This window comes from Sphaerodactylus townsendi, linkage group LG03, assembly GCF_021028975.2.
Source record: "Sphaerodactylus townsendi isolate TG3544 linkage group LG03, MPM_Stown_v2.3, whole genome shotgun sequence".
Classification (NCBI taxonomy): Eukaryota; Metazoa; Chordata; class Lepidosauria; order Squamata; family Sphaerodactylidae; genus Sphaerodactylus; species Sphaerodactylus townsendi.
In genome coordinates this window covers 62234970-62248612 of record NC_059427.1, presented here as the reverse complement: position 1 = coordinate 62248612, position 13643 = coordinate 62234970, and the positions used below count along the sequence as shown (strand labels likewise).

General features: G+C 38.9%; 1 protein-coding gene across 1 annotated transcript in view; it reads left to right on the top strand.

Annotated features, from left to right (window-relative positions):
* Positions 1 to 13643, top strand: part of ATP2B2 (ATPase plasma membrane Ca2+ transporting 2) — a 325928-nt gene that overhangs the window by 255407 nt on the left and 56878 nt on the right. Inside the window, exons 13-15 of the mRNA XM_048487339.1 lie at positions 2119 to 2360; positions 3217 to 3451; positions 12140 to 12319. Coding sequence (XP_048343296.1) covers positions 2119 to 2360; positions 3217 to 3451; positions 12140 to 12319 — 657 coding nt within the window. The remainder of the gene's footprint in view (positions 1 to 2118; positions 2361 to 3216; positions 3452 to 12139; positions 12320 to 13643) is intronic.

Sequence of the window (13643 nt, the reverse complement as noted above, 5' to 3'; positions counted from 1 at the left end):
CTAAACATTAAAAAAGAGCTTCCTGATGGCACGACAGAGGACTACACTTCCTCGGAGTGAACCTCCTTCTTTGGAGGTTTTTAAACAGAGGCTGGATGACCATCTGTCAGGAGTGCTTTGTGTATTCTGGCCTGGCAGTAGATTGGACTTGATGGCCATTGTGGTCTCTTCCAACTCCATGATTCTATATGCCTTTCTTCCTTCATTACTTGTTCTCTCATTGAAATTAAATAGTTGGGGGAGGGGGCTGTGGAGAAATTCCCAAATCCCTTAAATAGGTTAATTTAAAATATATACTTTTTGCCATATAGATTTTAAGTTTCCCAGTCCCATTCATTATTTTGAAAATGATCACTTTGCTTTGCTAGTTCTTTTTAAAATCAATTTCAAATAAATATTTGCTGTTAGATAAGTTTGGGGATCTAACTGTTGATATATAGTGCATGTTAAAATATCTGTTGCTCAAATATATGACTCAGTGTTTTTAAATTCTGACTTTCTTTGAATAAAACTATTTACTCTAGGCATCAGCTGTCTGGAAAGAGACAATTTTCTGGTTCAGATTATCCTTGAAAATCATTCAATCAGTAGCTTAATTCAGAAAATAAAAAATGCGTTAGATGCACCACACAGCTAAACATGCATGGCTATGTGTACTAAATTTAGGTTCATTAACTTGCAGAAGGGTTTGCATCTGTGCTGCATCTATAAATGTGCTACAACTCATTGCTTGAGTTTCTTACTAAGGGATTTCCATTAATTTAATATTCCTAAACCAGAATGAAAAATGTAGATATTTATTCAGTTGCTAAAAGAACACGGCAAAGTTAATTATAACTTATATGGTTCAATTTGTAGGATTTCATCTTTTATAGACACTAGTGTATATGTGCAAATTTTTGGTAAAAGAAAACCTTGAAAAGAGAAGACAAAATTGTCTATGTTGTTAATAGATACGAGAGAAATACCTAGCATTTAAATATCAGCGTTTGAAACTCTCCTGAGACCCTTCAAAATATTATCACTATATCATCCTCCCTTGCTGTGATTATTTTTAACCCCCTAGATTGTATAAACTAATTCACAAATTCTTGCCAGGCCAAGATTTGAGTCTGGTGGCAATATAAAGATCAACAAGACTTATAGGGTGTAAGTTTTTTTAGAGTCAGACTCAGAGCTTCCTTTATCAGATGCATGACACTATTGTCAGGTCAAGATTCTCTAATGTATGGTTCTATTCTGTCTTTGAGGGATCAACTGCTAACCAAGCTACCAATTTGTGCCTGTTGGTAATTCTGTCTATTATCATTAGAGGACAACTAAAACCACAAGCCAGGCCTAAAATTTGTAATAATGGAGGCACAAGAAAGAAGCCCTTAACCATCTTGTGAATTCATAGGGGATTTTATTCAGGGCCTTGTTCACCATACTGGTGGCACTAACAACTGCTTGGAGCACCAGAACTGGGAGCGGGTAGAACTGCCCTAGGCAGAAGAAACTGGGGGACACCGCTCATTTGGCATCCAGCGAGGCAGGAGAAGCCTGATGGCAGTAGGCAGATCCAGGGATTAAACTGTGGTGGTGGTCAGGGGACTGCCACCAGGGTCACACAGTGCAAAGGACCATCTCTCATTGTCCTTGAGAACCGTGCATGTAGCCACAGCTGTGAAGGGCCGGGTGAGGTGTGGGGCAAGAGTGGAATGGCTTGGGGGGGGGGGGTTAGGGCTGTAGAAAAAGACGTGCACCTGAATCATCTGCCCCAGCCTGCCTGCATTTTTCACTGCAGGTCACCACCACCACCCCACTCAAAAGTTGTTCTCTCTGAATAGGAAAGAATAGAGATACTGATATTTTATTACCCTCAAGATGGGAAATGGAGGGAGCAATGTTGAATGGAAAAAAATAGTCCAAGGGAAAGGTCAAATGTTCCTTCCTGCCAGGGAATCACTCATTTGTAGGCTTCCATGACAAGACTGTTTCCATTTGCCAGAAAAAGAAAAAAAAGCTGGGGATAAGGAAAATACAACTGATGTAATAGTTACTTTACTTCACATCAGTTATGGTGTATTGTGTTGACATGAGAACAGTTTTGAAATCCAATTCTTTCTTTTTCCTTAGCCACCAGAAAAAGAAGGTGGTCTACCTCGTCAGGTTGGCAACAAGACAGAGTGTGGCTTATTGGGGTTTGTCTTGGACCTAAAGCAGGATTATCAACCTATTCGAAATCAAATCCCTGAAGAGAAGCTGTACAAAGTGTACACATTTAATTCTGTAAGAAAGTCAATGAGCACTGTCATTAAATTGCCAGATGGTAACTTCCGAATGTACAGCAAAGGAGCTTCAGAAATTGTCCTGAAGAAGTATGTATACAGTATCTGCACTGAACACTTCTACTGAACACTTCTAAATTCTGAGTGCTTATGATCCAGTTCTTATTATAATATTTTTTTTAAAAAAACTTTACTACTCCAAACACACAAATGCTAATGTCTTCAAATATTCAGCAAGAAAATACACAAAACTTTCATGTGCTGTCCTGGGGGCATAATGCATCATCACTGTAAGTCCCATTTGAATTGAGAGGTAGCTATTAGCAGTTTTATTGTGCCATTAAAGAGGTTCCATTCATTTAAGTGATGCTGTGTAGGAAAACTTCCCAGGAGATAAACTGTCACAGTTATTTTTCAGTTTTCTTTTAACCTTGCTCAGAATGAATTGTTATTAATAATCCTTACTCTATCACTTTTTTATATTCTAAATGTACAGCAGTATTTTTATTGATTGTTATAATATGTATAAGATCGGTATGGTTGTTCACACTTTTATTGATCGAGAACTTTATTGATTGAAACGTCTTTAAAGTCGATGGGTAAGTCTCGAGGATCTGAACCCAGCCCTTCAAACCCAACAGTTCCACCTCTGTCTTTGAAGGACTAGGCTACTTTTGCATGTATTCAGGCAGCAGTTTGCAATTCTCCCTCCAAATTCTTATTTGTAAATAGACACGAAATAGGTTTCTTTTAATTAAGAAATGTTAAGTGATATTCCATTACCCATTTGACTTAAAAAAGATACATCCAATGTTCTAGTTATTTTTTTAATACAAAAAAAATACAGCATACATGCCATACAGGCTAAAATCTTGATCTCATTGTTATCCCTTCATCAGCAGTTTCTTTCACAGTTATCCAATTGTTGTTGATATATTTTTTCCAGATGTTCCAAGATTCTTAATGCAGCAGGTGAGCCTCGCATCTTTAGACCCCGTGATAGGGATGAGATGGTAAAGAAGGTGATTGAACCCATGGCCTGTGATGGACTAAGAACCATCTGTGTTGCATTTCGGGACTTTTCCAACGACCCTGAGCCAGACTGGGACAATGAAAATGATATTTTAACTGACCTGACCGGCATTTGTGTAGTTGGCATCGAAGACCCTGTAAGACCTGAGGTATGGGAAAGCACTTGTGTGAACTACAAAAAATGTGTGACCTACTATTGGAATTTGGTCTAACCAATTGGGATGAATTGAGAATTCATTTGCAGTAACTGTTTCTGGAGTACAGCTAGATTTGAGTAATTTTTTTCTAATTCCTCTTTTGAGGAGGTACACAGTTTGTTTAATATTTTCATCCAATCTTTGTGAGAAAATATAAGAACATACATATATATACTCTCATATGTCTCAAAAAATTCCAAACATATTATTATTTATTATTTACCTTTACCCACGTCCTTCCTTTCCTCCCTCCCTGGATTAAAAACAGAATGCAAAACAAGATATCACAACCAAATATGTAGAATTTCTTCTTTGCAGCTCAGAGCACACTAGGCTGAAGTGTGGTCTAAAATACATTGAATAGTGATTGGTTAATTTTTTTCCCATTCTCTGTATTTCTTCAAGCCCCTGTGTGGTGTCAAATGGCTTGCTTTGATGCATTGTTTATTGATGTTCCCTTGGGGATCTTGTTTATTAGAAGACATGAATGGGTACACATGCTATGATGATGTGGGACCTCATTACTGGTAATAGCCTATAAAGAAACAGTAGGTAATTATAAAAGGCCCATCTTACACATTTTTTTCCATTCCATTATGTGTCTGGCATATCTCGGTGAAATAAAGCCTCATCAACTTCAGGCTTCCTACATCATTCATTGAGTGATTAGTCTGCTGTTTGAAATTTTGCATAGTAGTTTCAAATGCAAACGTAAATTATTTTTGGTTAAATTACAAATATTATTTTAATTGTTTTTAAAATAACTACTGAGATTACAGATCTACATTTTAATTTACTAGATGTGATTTTGCTTGGCCGTATGCTCTTATAGGCTTTTCAGCTATCCATTTAATTTAGTTCTCTGAAAAGTTGCCTTTGTGACATTCCATTTCAGTAAGTAAATTGGCATTGTTCTCAGGAAAATTGTACTTTGAATACTGAAAGAAAACAGAAATATGTGCACAACAATGTATGTGAATCAGGAAAAGTGTTAAAAATATCATTATTTTAAAAACCTGGACAAATAAAGTTGGGCATGAAGTTACGTGAAATGGACTACTGAAGAGATGGTAGTCTACAAATTCCAATTTTTGCTAAGTGGTTGAACACCCCTCCCTTACCGATTTCGGCAACAGCAGCTGGGATTAAAATATGATATGTGTGGTGGCTTTTCTGTATCATAATGTGTAATTTATAAAATATTTTGGTAGCAGTTATAAATGTTTGCAAGCTGTATATTAATTTGGGAGTATTTTGTATGATGTATAAATGCAGCAGTGTAAAGTTTGCTATGTGCAACACAATTGTGTGGAATCTGCATCACATGGGCGTCATGCTTCCCATGCAATTTTTATGTTTGTCATAATTCCATCACAAATTACATCTGCTTCGTAACCTTTGCCAGATTCGAATGATGTGGTGACAATCATTAGAAGTCTGCGGGGAGTCAGTTCTACTTACAGTTGCGGGGCAGGCAGCAACGAGGTTGAAATAAAACTTAAAATGCTAAACAAGTCCTTGCTGCTGAATGTAGATTTACTGCTAATCCTGATGTGATGCCCGCCGTGGTCACTTAATACAGTTGCTTGGCTAGGACATGTAACTTCTTGTAAAGAGGTAAAAAGAATGATTGGATGTGGAGGGTGAGTCCATTATGCTTTTTACACTCCTGCTAATGTCAGAGCCCTAAAGTGAAGTCCCCCTGCCAACTATCACCTAAAACTTACTGACAGTGGGAAGGCTACAGCTGTGATGGAATGCCTCCTGATTCTGCAGAATACACAACAGTATCGTGGCTATAGTTGCCTAGTAGGAATGCTGAGAAGTATATTCCCATTGTTTCTGATGCTGAAGCATCTAAGTTTCATAGTGGGCTCAGGGGTATCCTGGACTTTGTGTTTCCAATCTTCCCTTTCTCCTTATCAATGTGGCCTGCCCCCAGAAGAATACAGTTAATAGATTTGGCCAGAACACTAACTACTATTTATTTTATTTGTTGGATTTGTAGACTGCTCTCCCCCATCAAAAAGGGCTCAGAGCAGTTCACATCCACATTTAAATAATAAAACAACTGCATGTATTACTGGATCCAATGTCTAACCTTATGGAACCATAATGATATTAGTATCATTATGTCCTTCTCTCAGTAGCTAAAGGACTTTTATAATCGCTCCTTTTATAGAAAAAGGAATTGACTCTGAGACAGTATTGAAATGGTATTCCTTTTTGATTCTGCAAGGCGTTCATGTAGGTACATAGACCCATCTACATTGAAAGCTATTTAGTTCTTTCTGTTGGAAGTAGAACCACAGCAGTAGTAGTGGGCCTACTGGGGATGAAAGTGATTTCTAAGAGGAACAGACACAGCAGAAAACGGAGGCCTGTCCTTAGCAGCCCTGATGCACTTCATACCAGTGCAAACATTAAGGTCATACGTGGCTTCATCCAGGAATTTGCACCATTAAGCTCAAGATGGTTGTTTGAACTGACAATGCTTCCATGTGTGTTTGTGTAAGTGTATTCATAGAGATTTTTATTTTTACATGCATGCTTGAATGTACTGGATGCCTGTAGGTTTATATAAACCTACACTTGTACGTAACAGTAGTACGCATAAGTCAGACCAGTTCAGAATCTTCCTCCTCAAATCTCAGTGAACTAAGTTCATTTTTAAAAGAATGATGCACTTGAGAAACTGATGGGAAGTTATAATGCGAAAAGGAATGTGACAACACAGCAGTAATTCCTTTCATGAACTGCCTGCTAAGATATCTTTAGTAATAATTTTATCCTCTCTATTATCTATTATCTACCACTTGCATATGGTAACAATCTGTTGTTGTTGTTAGGACCTATGCCCAATCTAGGCAAACTGAATCACCATATTTCTTTGATGCAATGTGATGTGGTGTGTTTGTGATTTGATGGTGGTGTGATTTGAATGGGTTTTTAGAATTTTCATGGGATTACCTTCAACAATATTCCAAAGCCAATGCATTCAACAGAGTGAAAATTACATCCTATGCCCTAAGGCTAAAGATCTTGTGTTCCGTAGAGAACTTAACCTGTATAAAACTATGTTGAGTATTTTTATGTCTGGCCATTCAATCCTATGCGGAGTTACTCTGGTCTCAGCTAATTTACTTCAGTGAGCTTGGAGTAACTACACAGGATTGTGCTAAAAATAGCTGTGCTGATAAATGCAGTGCTAGAAACCTTTCTTGCCTGATAACATATTTAGTTGCAGCCACTATAGTATAGCCTTTTTCATAAGATTATAAATTCTTATCAAGTAAGCATCTTTTTTATATCAGTGATTTATGTTGCTAATAGGTTTCTAGTGGGCAGTGCCACTTTAAGCAACTTATCCTGGTGCATGCATCCAGGATGTGACAGAAAGGCTAGATAGACTCATCAGGCCCACAGATCATTATCCATCCTTGTTCATCCATGTGGAAACAGATGATACTGCCCAGCACAGCCCAGAACATATTAAAAGAGACTATGTGACTCTGGGTAAAAAAGCGAAGGACCTGGGAGCGCAATTTTTATCAGTTTTTTCTGTTGAAGGTAATGGTTTAGGAAGATAAAGAAGAATATTGTAAATAAATTACTGACTATGTAGACAGTGTCATAAGGAAAGTTTCAGTTTTTTGGACCATGGCTTATGCTATTGAGATACAACTCTTCTATCGGGAGATGATTTGCACCTCACCTCAGGAGGGTAGGAAAAAATGTTGTTGATAAAAGCCTGGCAAACCTGATAAGGAGGGATTTAAACTAAATCCTGTTAGGGAGCAAGACAAAAAATCAAAGCCTAGTATAATGCTAATAACTGGAGATAAGAACACTAAACATTTTCAGGGAGTGGGACATATGTGAGGGAATGTTAACTTGCAAATAAGTACAGAAACAAAACCCTCTGGGCACATAAACCAATAAATTCCAATGTTTTTTCATTGATGCACAGAGTATGGGAAACCAGCAGGAGGAACTAGAAGTCCTAATACAGGAAGGAGATTATGACCTAAAAGGTGTTACTAAAACTTAGTGTGGTGACACTCACAATTGGAATATTAGGACTGAGGGGTACAACTTCTTTAAAAGAGATAGACAAACAAGGAAGGGAGAAGGTATTGCATTATATGTCAAGGATGTATATACTTGTGAGGAAATACATAAATTTGTGCATGGAACTTCAGTTGAGAGTCTTTGAGTAAAATAAAAGAAATAATAGTGATATTATGGTGAGACATGCCTAGGCTTGATTACAAAGTGACATAGTGATTACAAAGGGACAGATTACAAAGTGATAATAGTGATATTATGATGAGACAGGCCTAGGCTAGATTACAAAGTGAAATAGATTACAAAGGGACATAGTGATCAAGGAAGGAAGTCCAATTCTGTCAAACATAAAAGGTCAGATAAATTCCTGACTTCTTGTTATGGTGAACTGGGGTAGAGATAGTCCACTGGGGAAGGATCTTCTTCCCACTTTAAGTCTTCCCACTTTAAGCCCCCCTTTATGAAATTAGGAGGGATCCTCCCAACTCCTGAGTAAGAAAAAGAAAGAAAAAGAAAACCCTTTGACTAATTTTTATTTGATAGCACAGCCAATTGTGGTAAAGGCATATTAACTCAAATTAGCAGTAAAGCTAATTGAGGGGGAAAATGCAGTAGGCTCTAGAAAAGGGAGGCTAGCAAGTCTTTCCCCCTGCAACAGGCTTTACTAGTGCTTCACCCGCCTGCCCCCTTCCCACTCAGGCTGCTTCCTACCCACCTGGTGATGATGGTCTGGTCCCTGGAGTCTGGTAAGTGTGGAAGACTGGTGGGAGTGGAGGAGGGGAAAGAGGGCTCTTTCTGAGGGTTCATTGTCACAACATAAATAAATTATATGGGGTAAGATGTTTTTACTGGCTCTTCACTCAGATATAGTCACCAAGGCAGCAGATGTCAAAAACAGAAAACCAGGGGTCAAATCACAGACGACCCTGCTTAGCTTCTGAGATCTGAATAAAAAGTATGGCAGCAGAATTAAATTTCGTATTGCTGGTGCTGTTGCCGTTATCTTATTGTTATTAGAGGCTATTGCTATGCACCAACAGTCTGTAACATGCTTTCTATATGGTACAATTGTTGGTACTGAATTTGCCAGGGGATTGACTGGAAAGATTGAAGCACCTGGGGGGATTCTAAGAAGTCAGCCTTCAGTACAAGCTGTCTTATTGTAACTGATCTCTACTCAAATTTCTATCCACTGTTATGCATTTAGCTATAGAAACTGCAAGGGTTGGTTTTTCCTGTTTCAAAAGCAAACAAAACATACCCTCATAAGATTGCCAGTCTACAGGTGGGGGCTGGAATTTCCCTGGAGTTATAGCTGATTTTCAGAGCCAGTATGGTGTAGTAGTTAAGAGCAGGTGGATTCTAATCTGGAGAGCTGGGTTTGATTGCCGCTCCTCCACTTGAATGACCGATTCATATCTGGTGAGCCAAATTTATTTCTCCACTCCTACATTTCTGCTGGGTGAACTCGGAACAGTCATAGTTCGTTTAGAACTCTCTCAGTTCCACCTACCTCACAAAGTGTATGTTGTGGGGAAAGGAAGGGAAAGGAGTTTGGAAGCTGCCTTGAGTCTCCTTACAGGAGAGAAAGGTGGGGTATAAATCCAAACTCTTCTGCTTCTTTGGTAAAAGAACTAGCAATTTTGGAGAATGGGGTCTATGGTATTATGCCCTGCTCTCCCCTTCCCAACTCCTACCTCCCTAATCACCACCTATCCCAAATCCTCTGAAATATCCCAAACAGGAGTTGCTAGCCATAAAAGACTACACTCCCTCTTTGCAAAAACAAAAGGAAGAGCAATAGGATAAAACAGTGAGAGGGGGAGGCAGTACAATTCCTACCCCTCCAAAAAAATTACAAATTAGAAGAAGATTTTCTATACAGCCAATGAAGGAGAAAACGCAACCTGCAATCCCAACTTTCCTTCAAAGGACTATTGCCCCATACACTTATGAGGGGGGGAGGAGGAGGGGGGCTTGCAATTTCTCATCATTAAATTGATTCCACATGCTACAGTTGTGCATGCTCGCCCTTCCCTTTTAAATTCCCTCCTCCTTGTCCCCTTTCCAGTGCCAGAGTTAAGTGTAGGAAGATGAAGGGTATAACAGAAGCTGGTTGCAATGCATTGCAAATGTGTTTGATGGTCAGTCTTGATAAGCACAGTTAGGATTATTTCTGAGTAAATGGTGCATACCACAAAGGCTGCACAGTGGCCAGCCGAGGCATGCCCTGGTGGCTGGAGTGTAAGGTCTGGTTTGAACACACTTTGGCTTGCATAGGATCAGACTGCACCTCCATAAACCTGGGACATGTTTGTTCCAATCCATTTGCAGTTGCCTCCGAGTTCAGGTATATGCAATTCTAATCCCAAGTGTTCTTTTTACCTGGGAGAATACAATTCTGCAAATTCCCAGTCTAAGAGTCGGTCTTTGAGTAGTTACTGTTATATTTGGGGAGGGGGTGTGTGTAATTGTAGTTACATCGATATTGTAGCCCCTTTCCAAAAATAACCCCCTCCCCAAATGAGGCAAAGTAATTCCTGGACCACACTCTGCTGAAGTAGGGGACCATGTCCTAGAACTGATATTTTCTCTTCCTGTCTGCTGCCATGGGAGGATATTCCTTGGCATTTCAGTATTCCTGTATTAGAGCTATCATTATTTAAATAGATGTAATATGGTACAAATGTTTGAAGTTGAAATAAAGTTTTTTAAAGCCCTCCTGATCCTCAGGGAGGGTGGTAGTAGAGCAGGGCAGGTGGGGTGGAGCAAAAGAGCCTGAAGCAAAGAATAACACAGGGCCATTTGTTTCATCGTCCCTGAAAAGCAGAGGAAAAGATAACTCTTTGTTTGTTCTCACAAATAGTGAAGATTATGGGATTTAACATGCAGTGAGTTTGAGAGGGGGCAAAGGAGTCTGTAATAGAAGCTCTACCCTGAAGAAAATCTTCCTTCAGTTAGGGGGAACTGGTGTATGATCACCCTATGGCACCAGTGTATGATCACCAGTGTATGATCACCCTATGGCAGTGGTGGTGAACCTTTGGCACTGCAGCTGTTATGGACTGCAATTCCCATCAGCCCCTGCCAGCATGGCCAATTGGCCAAAGGTTCACCACCACGGCCCTATGGCATTATAGAAGTTTCTCTCCAGAACTCCCCACCCCCCGAGGCTCATCACCAGATCTCTAGGCATTTCCCAACCCAGAATTAGCATCCCTATAGACATCCTTTTGAGCATTATACTTTATGTTGAAAACAATTTGCTGTTGAAGAACATAAATCATTGATACATTAGATTTAGAATAAAAGTATTGATTCTGGTGTGGTGTGTAAAGTGCCATCAAGACTTCTAGCTACCCCTGGTAGGGTAGTGATTAAGCAGAGATGGTTTGCCATTGCCTTCTTCTGCAAAGTTTTCTGTGGAGGTCCCTTCCGAGTGCCCCATTTAGCTTCCAAGGTCTAATGAGCTCAGGCTGTACTATACTATCCCACACCCCATCAATTTACTGTATCCTAATTAATATGAATATTTCTTTTGGTTTCCAGGGATTTTAATTTAAATTAATTTTAAAATGAACTTGGAACTGGGGAACAATATTCTGTTTTGTACTTTGAGTAATCATGCTGCTCGAGGTCCTGGATATTGTCTTCCTGTGTCCTTACTATTTCCTTCTTCTCTGATTACTTATTTAAAGGGAACTGAAAACATTATGGGCTGGGATACATTGGCCCTTTTAACAAAGCCACATGGACTTGTAAATTGGTGGCAAGTTCCTCTGCTTTTAAAATATGCCTTGTTCTCAGGGATGCTGAACATTTTGATCTAAATCGGACTTAACTGAATAGGCCTTTGCTTACATATGAGTCAGTAGCCTTTGCTAGATCACTTCTACTGTAAAGTCCAATTTGAATGCCATGCCGCATGGCAAGTTGCATCCTGTTTGGCAGCTTTAACATTTTAAACTATTTAGATACACAGGAAAGGGAATACAATACAATCACCATGAGGCCATTTGAGAGTGTGCATGTGCCAATTGATCTGGATCTGAGCTTCTCAGCAGCTATTAACAGATATGACAGGCAAGAAGCAAGCCTGAACACGAGATATAAACACGTAAGGGGGGAAGGCTTTTAAAGTGCCAGACCAGTGTATATATGTCCTTTTGTTCTGATATTATATTACATTTTGGGACTGGTACCCAAAAGTGGCTGAAAAGGTGGGTAATAAATGTACCAATATATACCTTTTCAGTATGACATGAAACATAATCTTACAAGGCTAACAGACTTTGCTGGTTAAAGTTGGCTGTTTTTTTGTCATGATGTCATGCCATTCTGTCTGCAAACCTATACTGTTTTCAGAAAGATTTTACCAGTTCAGAAAGACTTTGCCAGTTATACTGCCTATGTTTCTGCTCCAAGATCATAATAAGGAAGTCACAAATCTCATCTTGGTGCTGTTACTCATACTGCTATTTTGGGCATTTCAAAATACTTATTTGGAAATATTGTATTAAAAATTTGATCTGTTTGTTTATTTTGTAATAATCCAACACCCTGTTTTATTAGGTGCCGGAAGCTATAAGAAAGTGCCAGAGAGCTGGAATTACAGTCCGTATGGTCACTGGAGACAATATCAATACAGCTCGTGCCATTGCCATAAAATGTGGAATCATTCATCCTGGAGAAGATTTCCTCTGTATTGAGGGAAAGGAATTCAATCGGAGGATCCGAAATGAGAAGGGAGAGGTAAGCTAAATACAGAATCATGGAATGTAAATAAAACAGTTATATGGTATATATGATACAGTCACACAACGGAGAATGAAATACAGTATGTTTATCTTGCATGCCCTTTTTCTGATTTCTGCTTCTACAATGGTAACTTTGTGGTGATAAATGCTGTCCTATATGAGTGCTTTTATATTCTTGGAATGTTTTTGAAAGGTTGTGGTGTCTATTGTAGTCTATTGTTAAGCCTTTGCTGGCTTTTAATCTTGTTTGTTTAATATTTGGAATGCCCCCCCTCCATAATGTTGACCTACCTTACTTTCTTTTAGGCATCTTTTTTTTACCAAGGCTTTTCACTAAGGTTTTTAGGCTTTAAGGCTATGACCGTAAAGCAGTACCATTGAAGGAGAAGGAAGAAACTAAAGGGTTTTATCTTTCACACATGTTATGGTCTGCTTCAGGCACAAAGATCATTGTAGCTGCATCATTTTACACTGCTTAGTGTGTATTTTATGCTGTTGTTATCTCCTTACTTGGTTTTTAATGGTTGTGTTGTAATGTCATTGGGCTGTTTTCAACGGACATGTTTTAATGAAATTGTTTTTAACAATTTTGTTTTATTAGTTGTAAGCACATCTGTGGAGAGGCAGGATTAAAAAATTAAATAAATAAAAAGCCATTTTCTAAAGGTCAGAGGAGGGTCCTGGTGAACAAAATAGCATTTACCATGTAGGACTGCAATACAAAAGTAGAATTTGGTGCAATTCCCACTCTTTGGCATTTTGTTCATGTGATTCCTTGACCTGTAATAGATGGTTTTCAGTGTGTCTACAGTGCTACTAGGGAAGGAAGGAGCAAGAAATACTTGCTTGCACAATCTCCTCCCATGCATCATGTATCCAGCTCAAAGCTGTTGAGGAACAACCACCTAACATCTAAAACATGGGAAGAGAGAAGCTGTCCTGCCCCCCCAAAATGGTTCTCTCACTTTGTCCTTCAAATGGGAATGTTTTATGTGCACAAGGGTTTCATGAGCCCAAGTGCAAATGTTAGTCGTCAAATATGCATGATGCTATATTTTGGGAGGATTTATTTGGAATTGATATGTTTTGTATATCACCCCTTTTGAATCCACAACACCACAATATGTGTGTGTGTGTGTGTGTGTATTTGGCCAAGAAATTTTTTTACATAAGCAATAATGCCTGAGAATGAGTGATAGAAGGAGAAATAAACGCAGTTGTGAGTGACTAAAAGGAGACAATCCTGGGGATCACTGTAAGTTACGAGCCTGGAGAAAAAAGAGGGGTATCAAGACAAATATTTTAACTTGTAAGCTAAT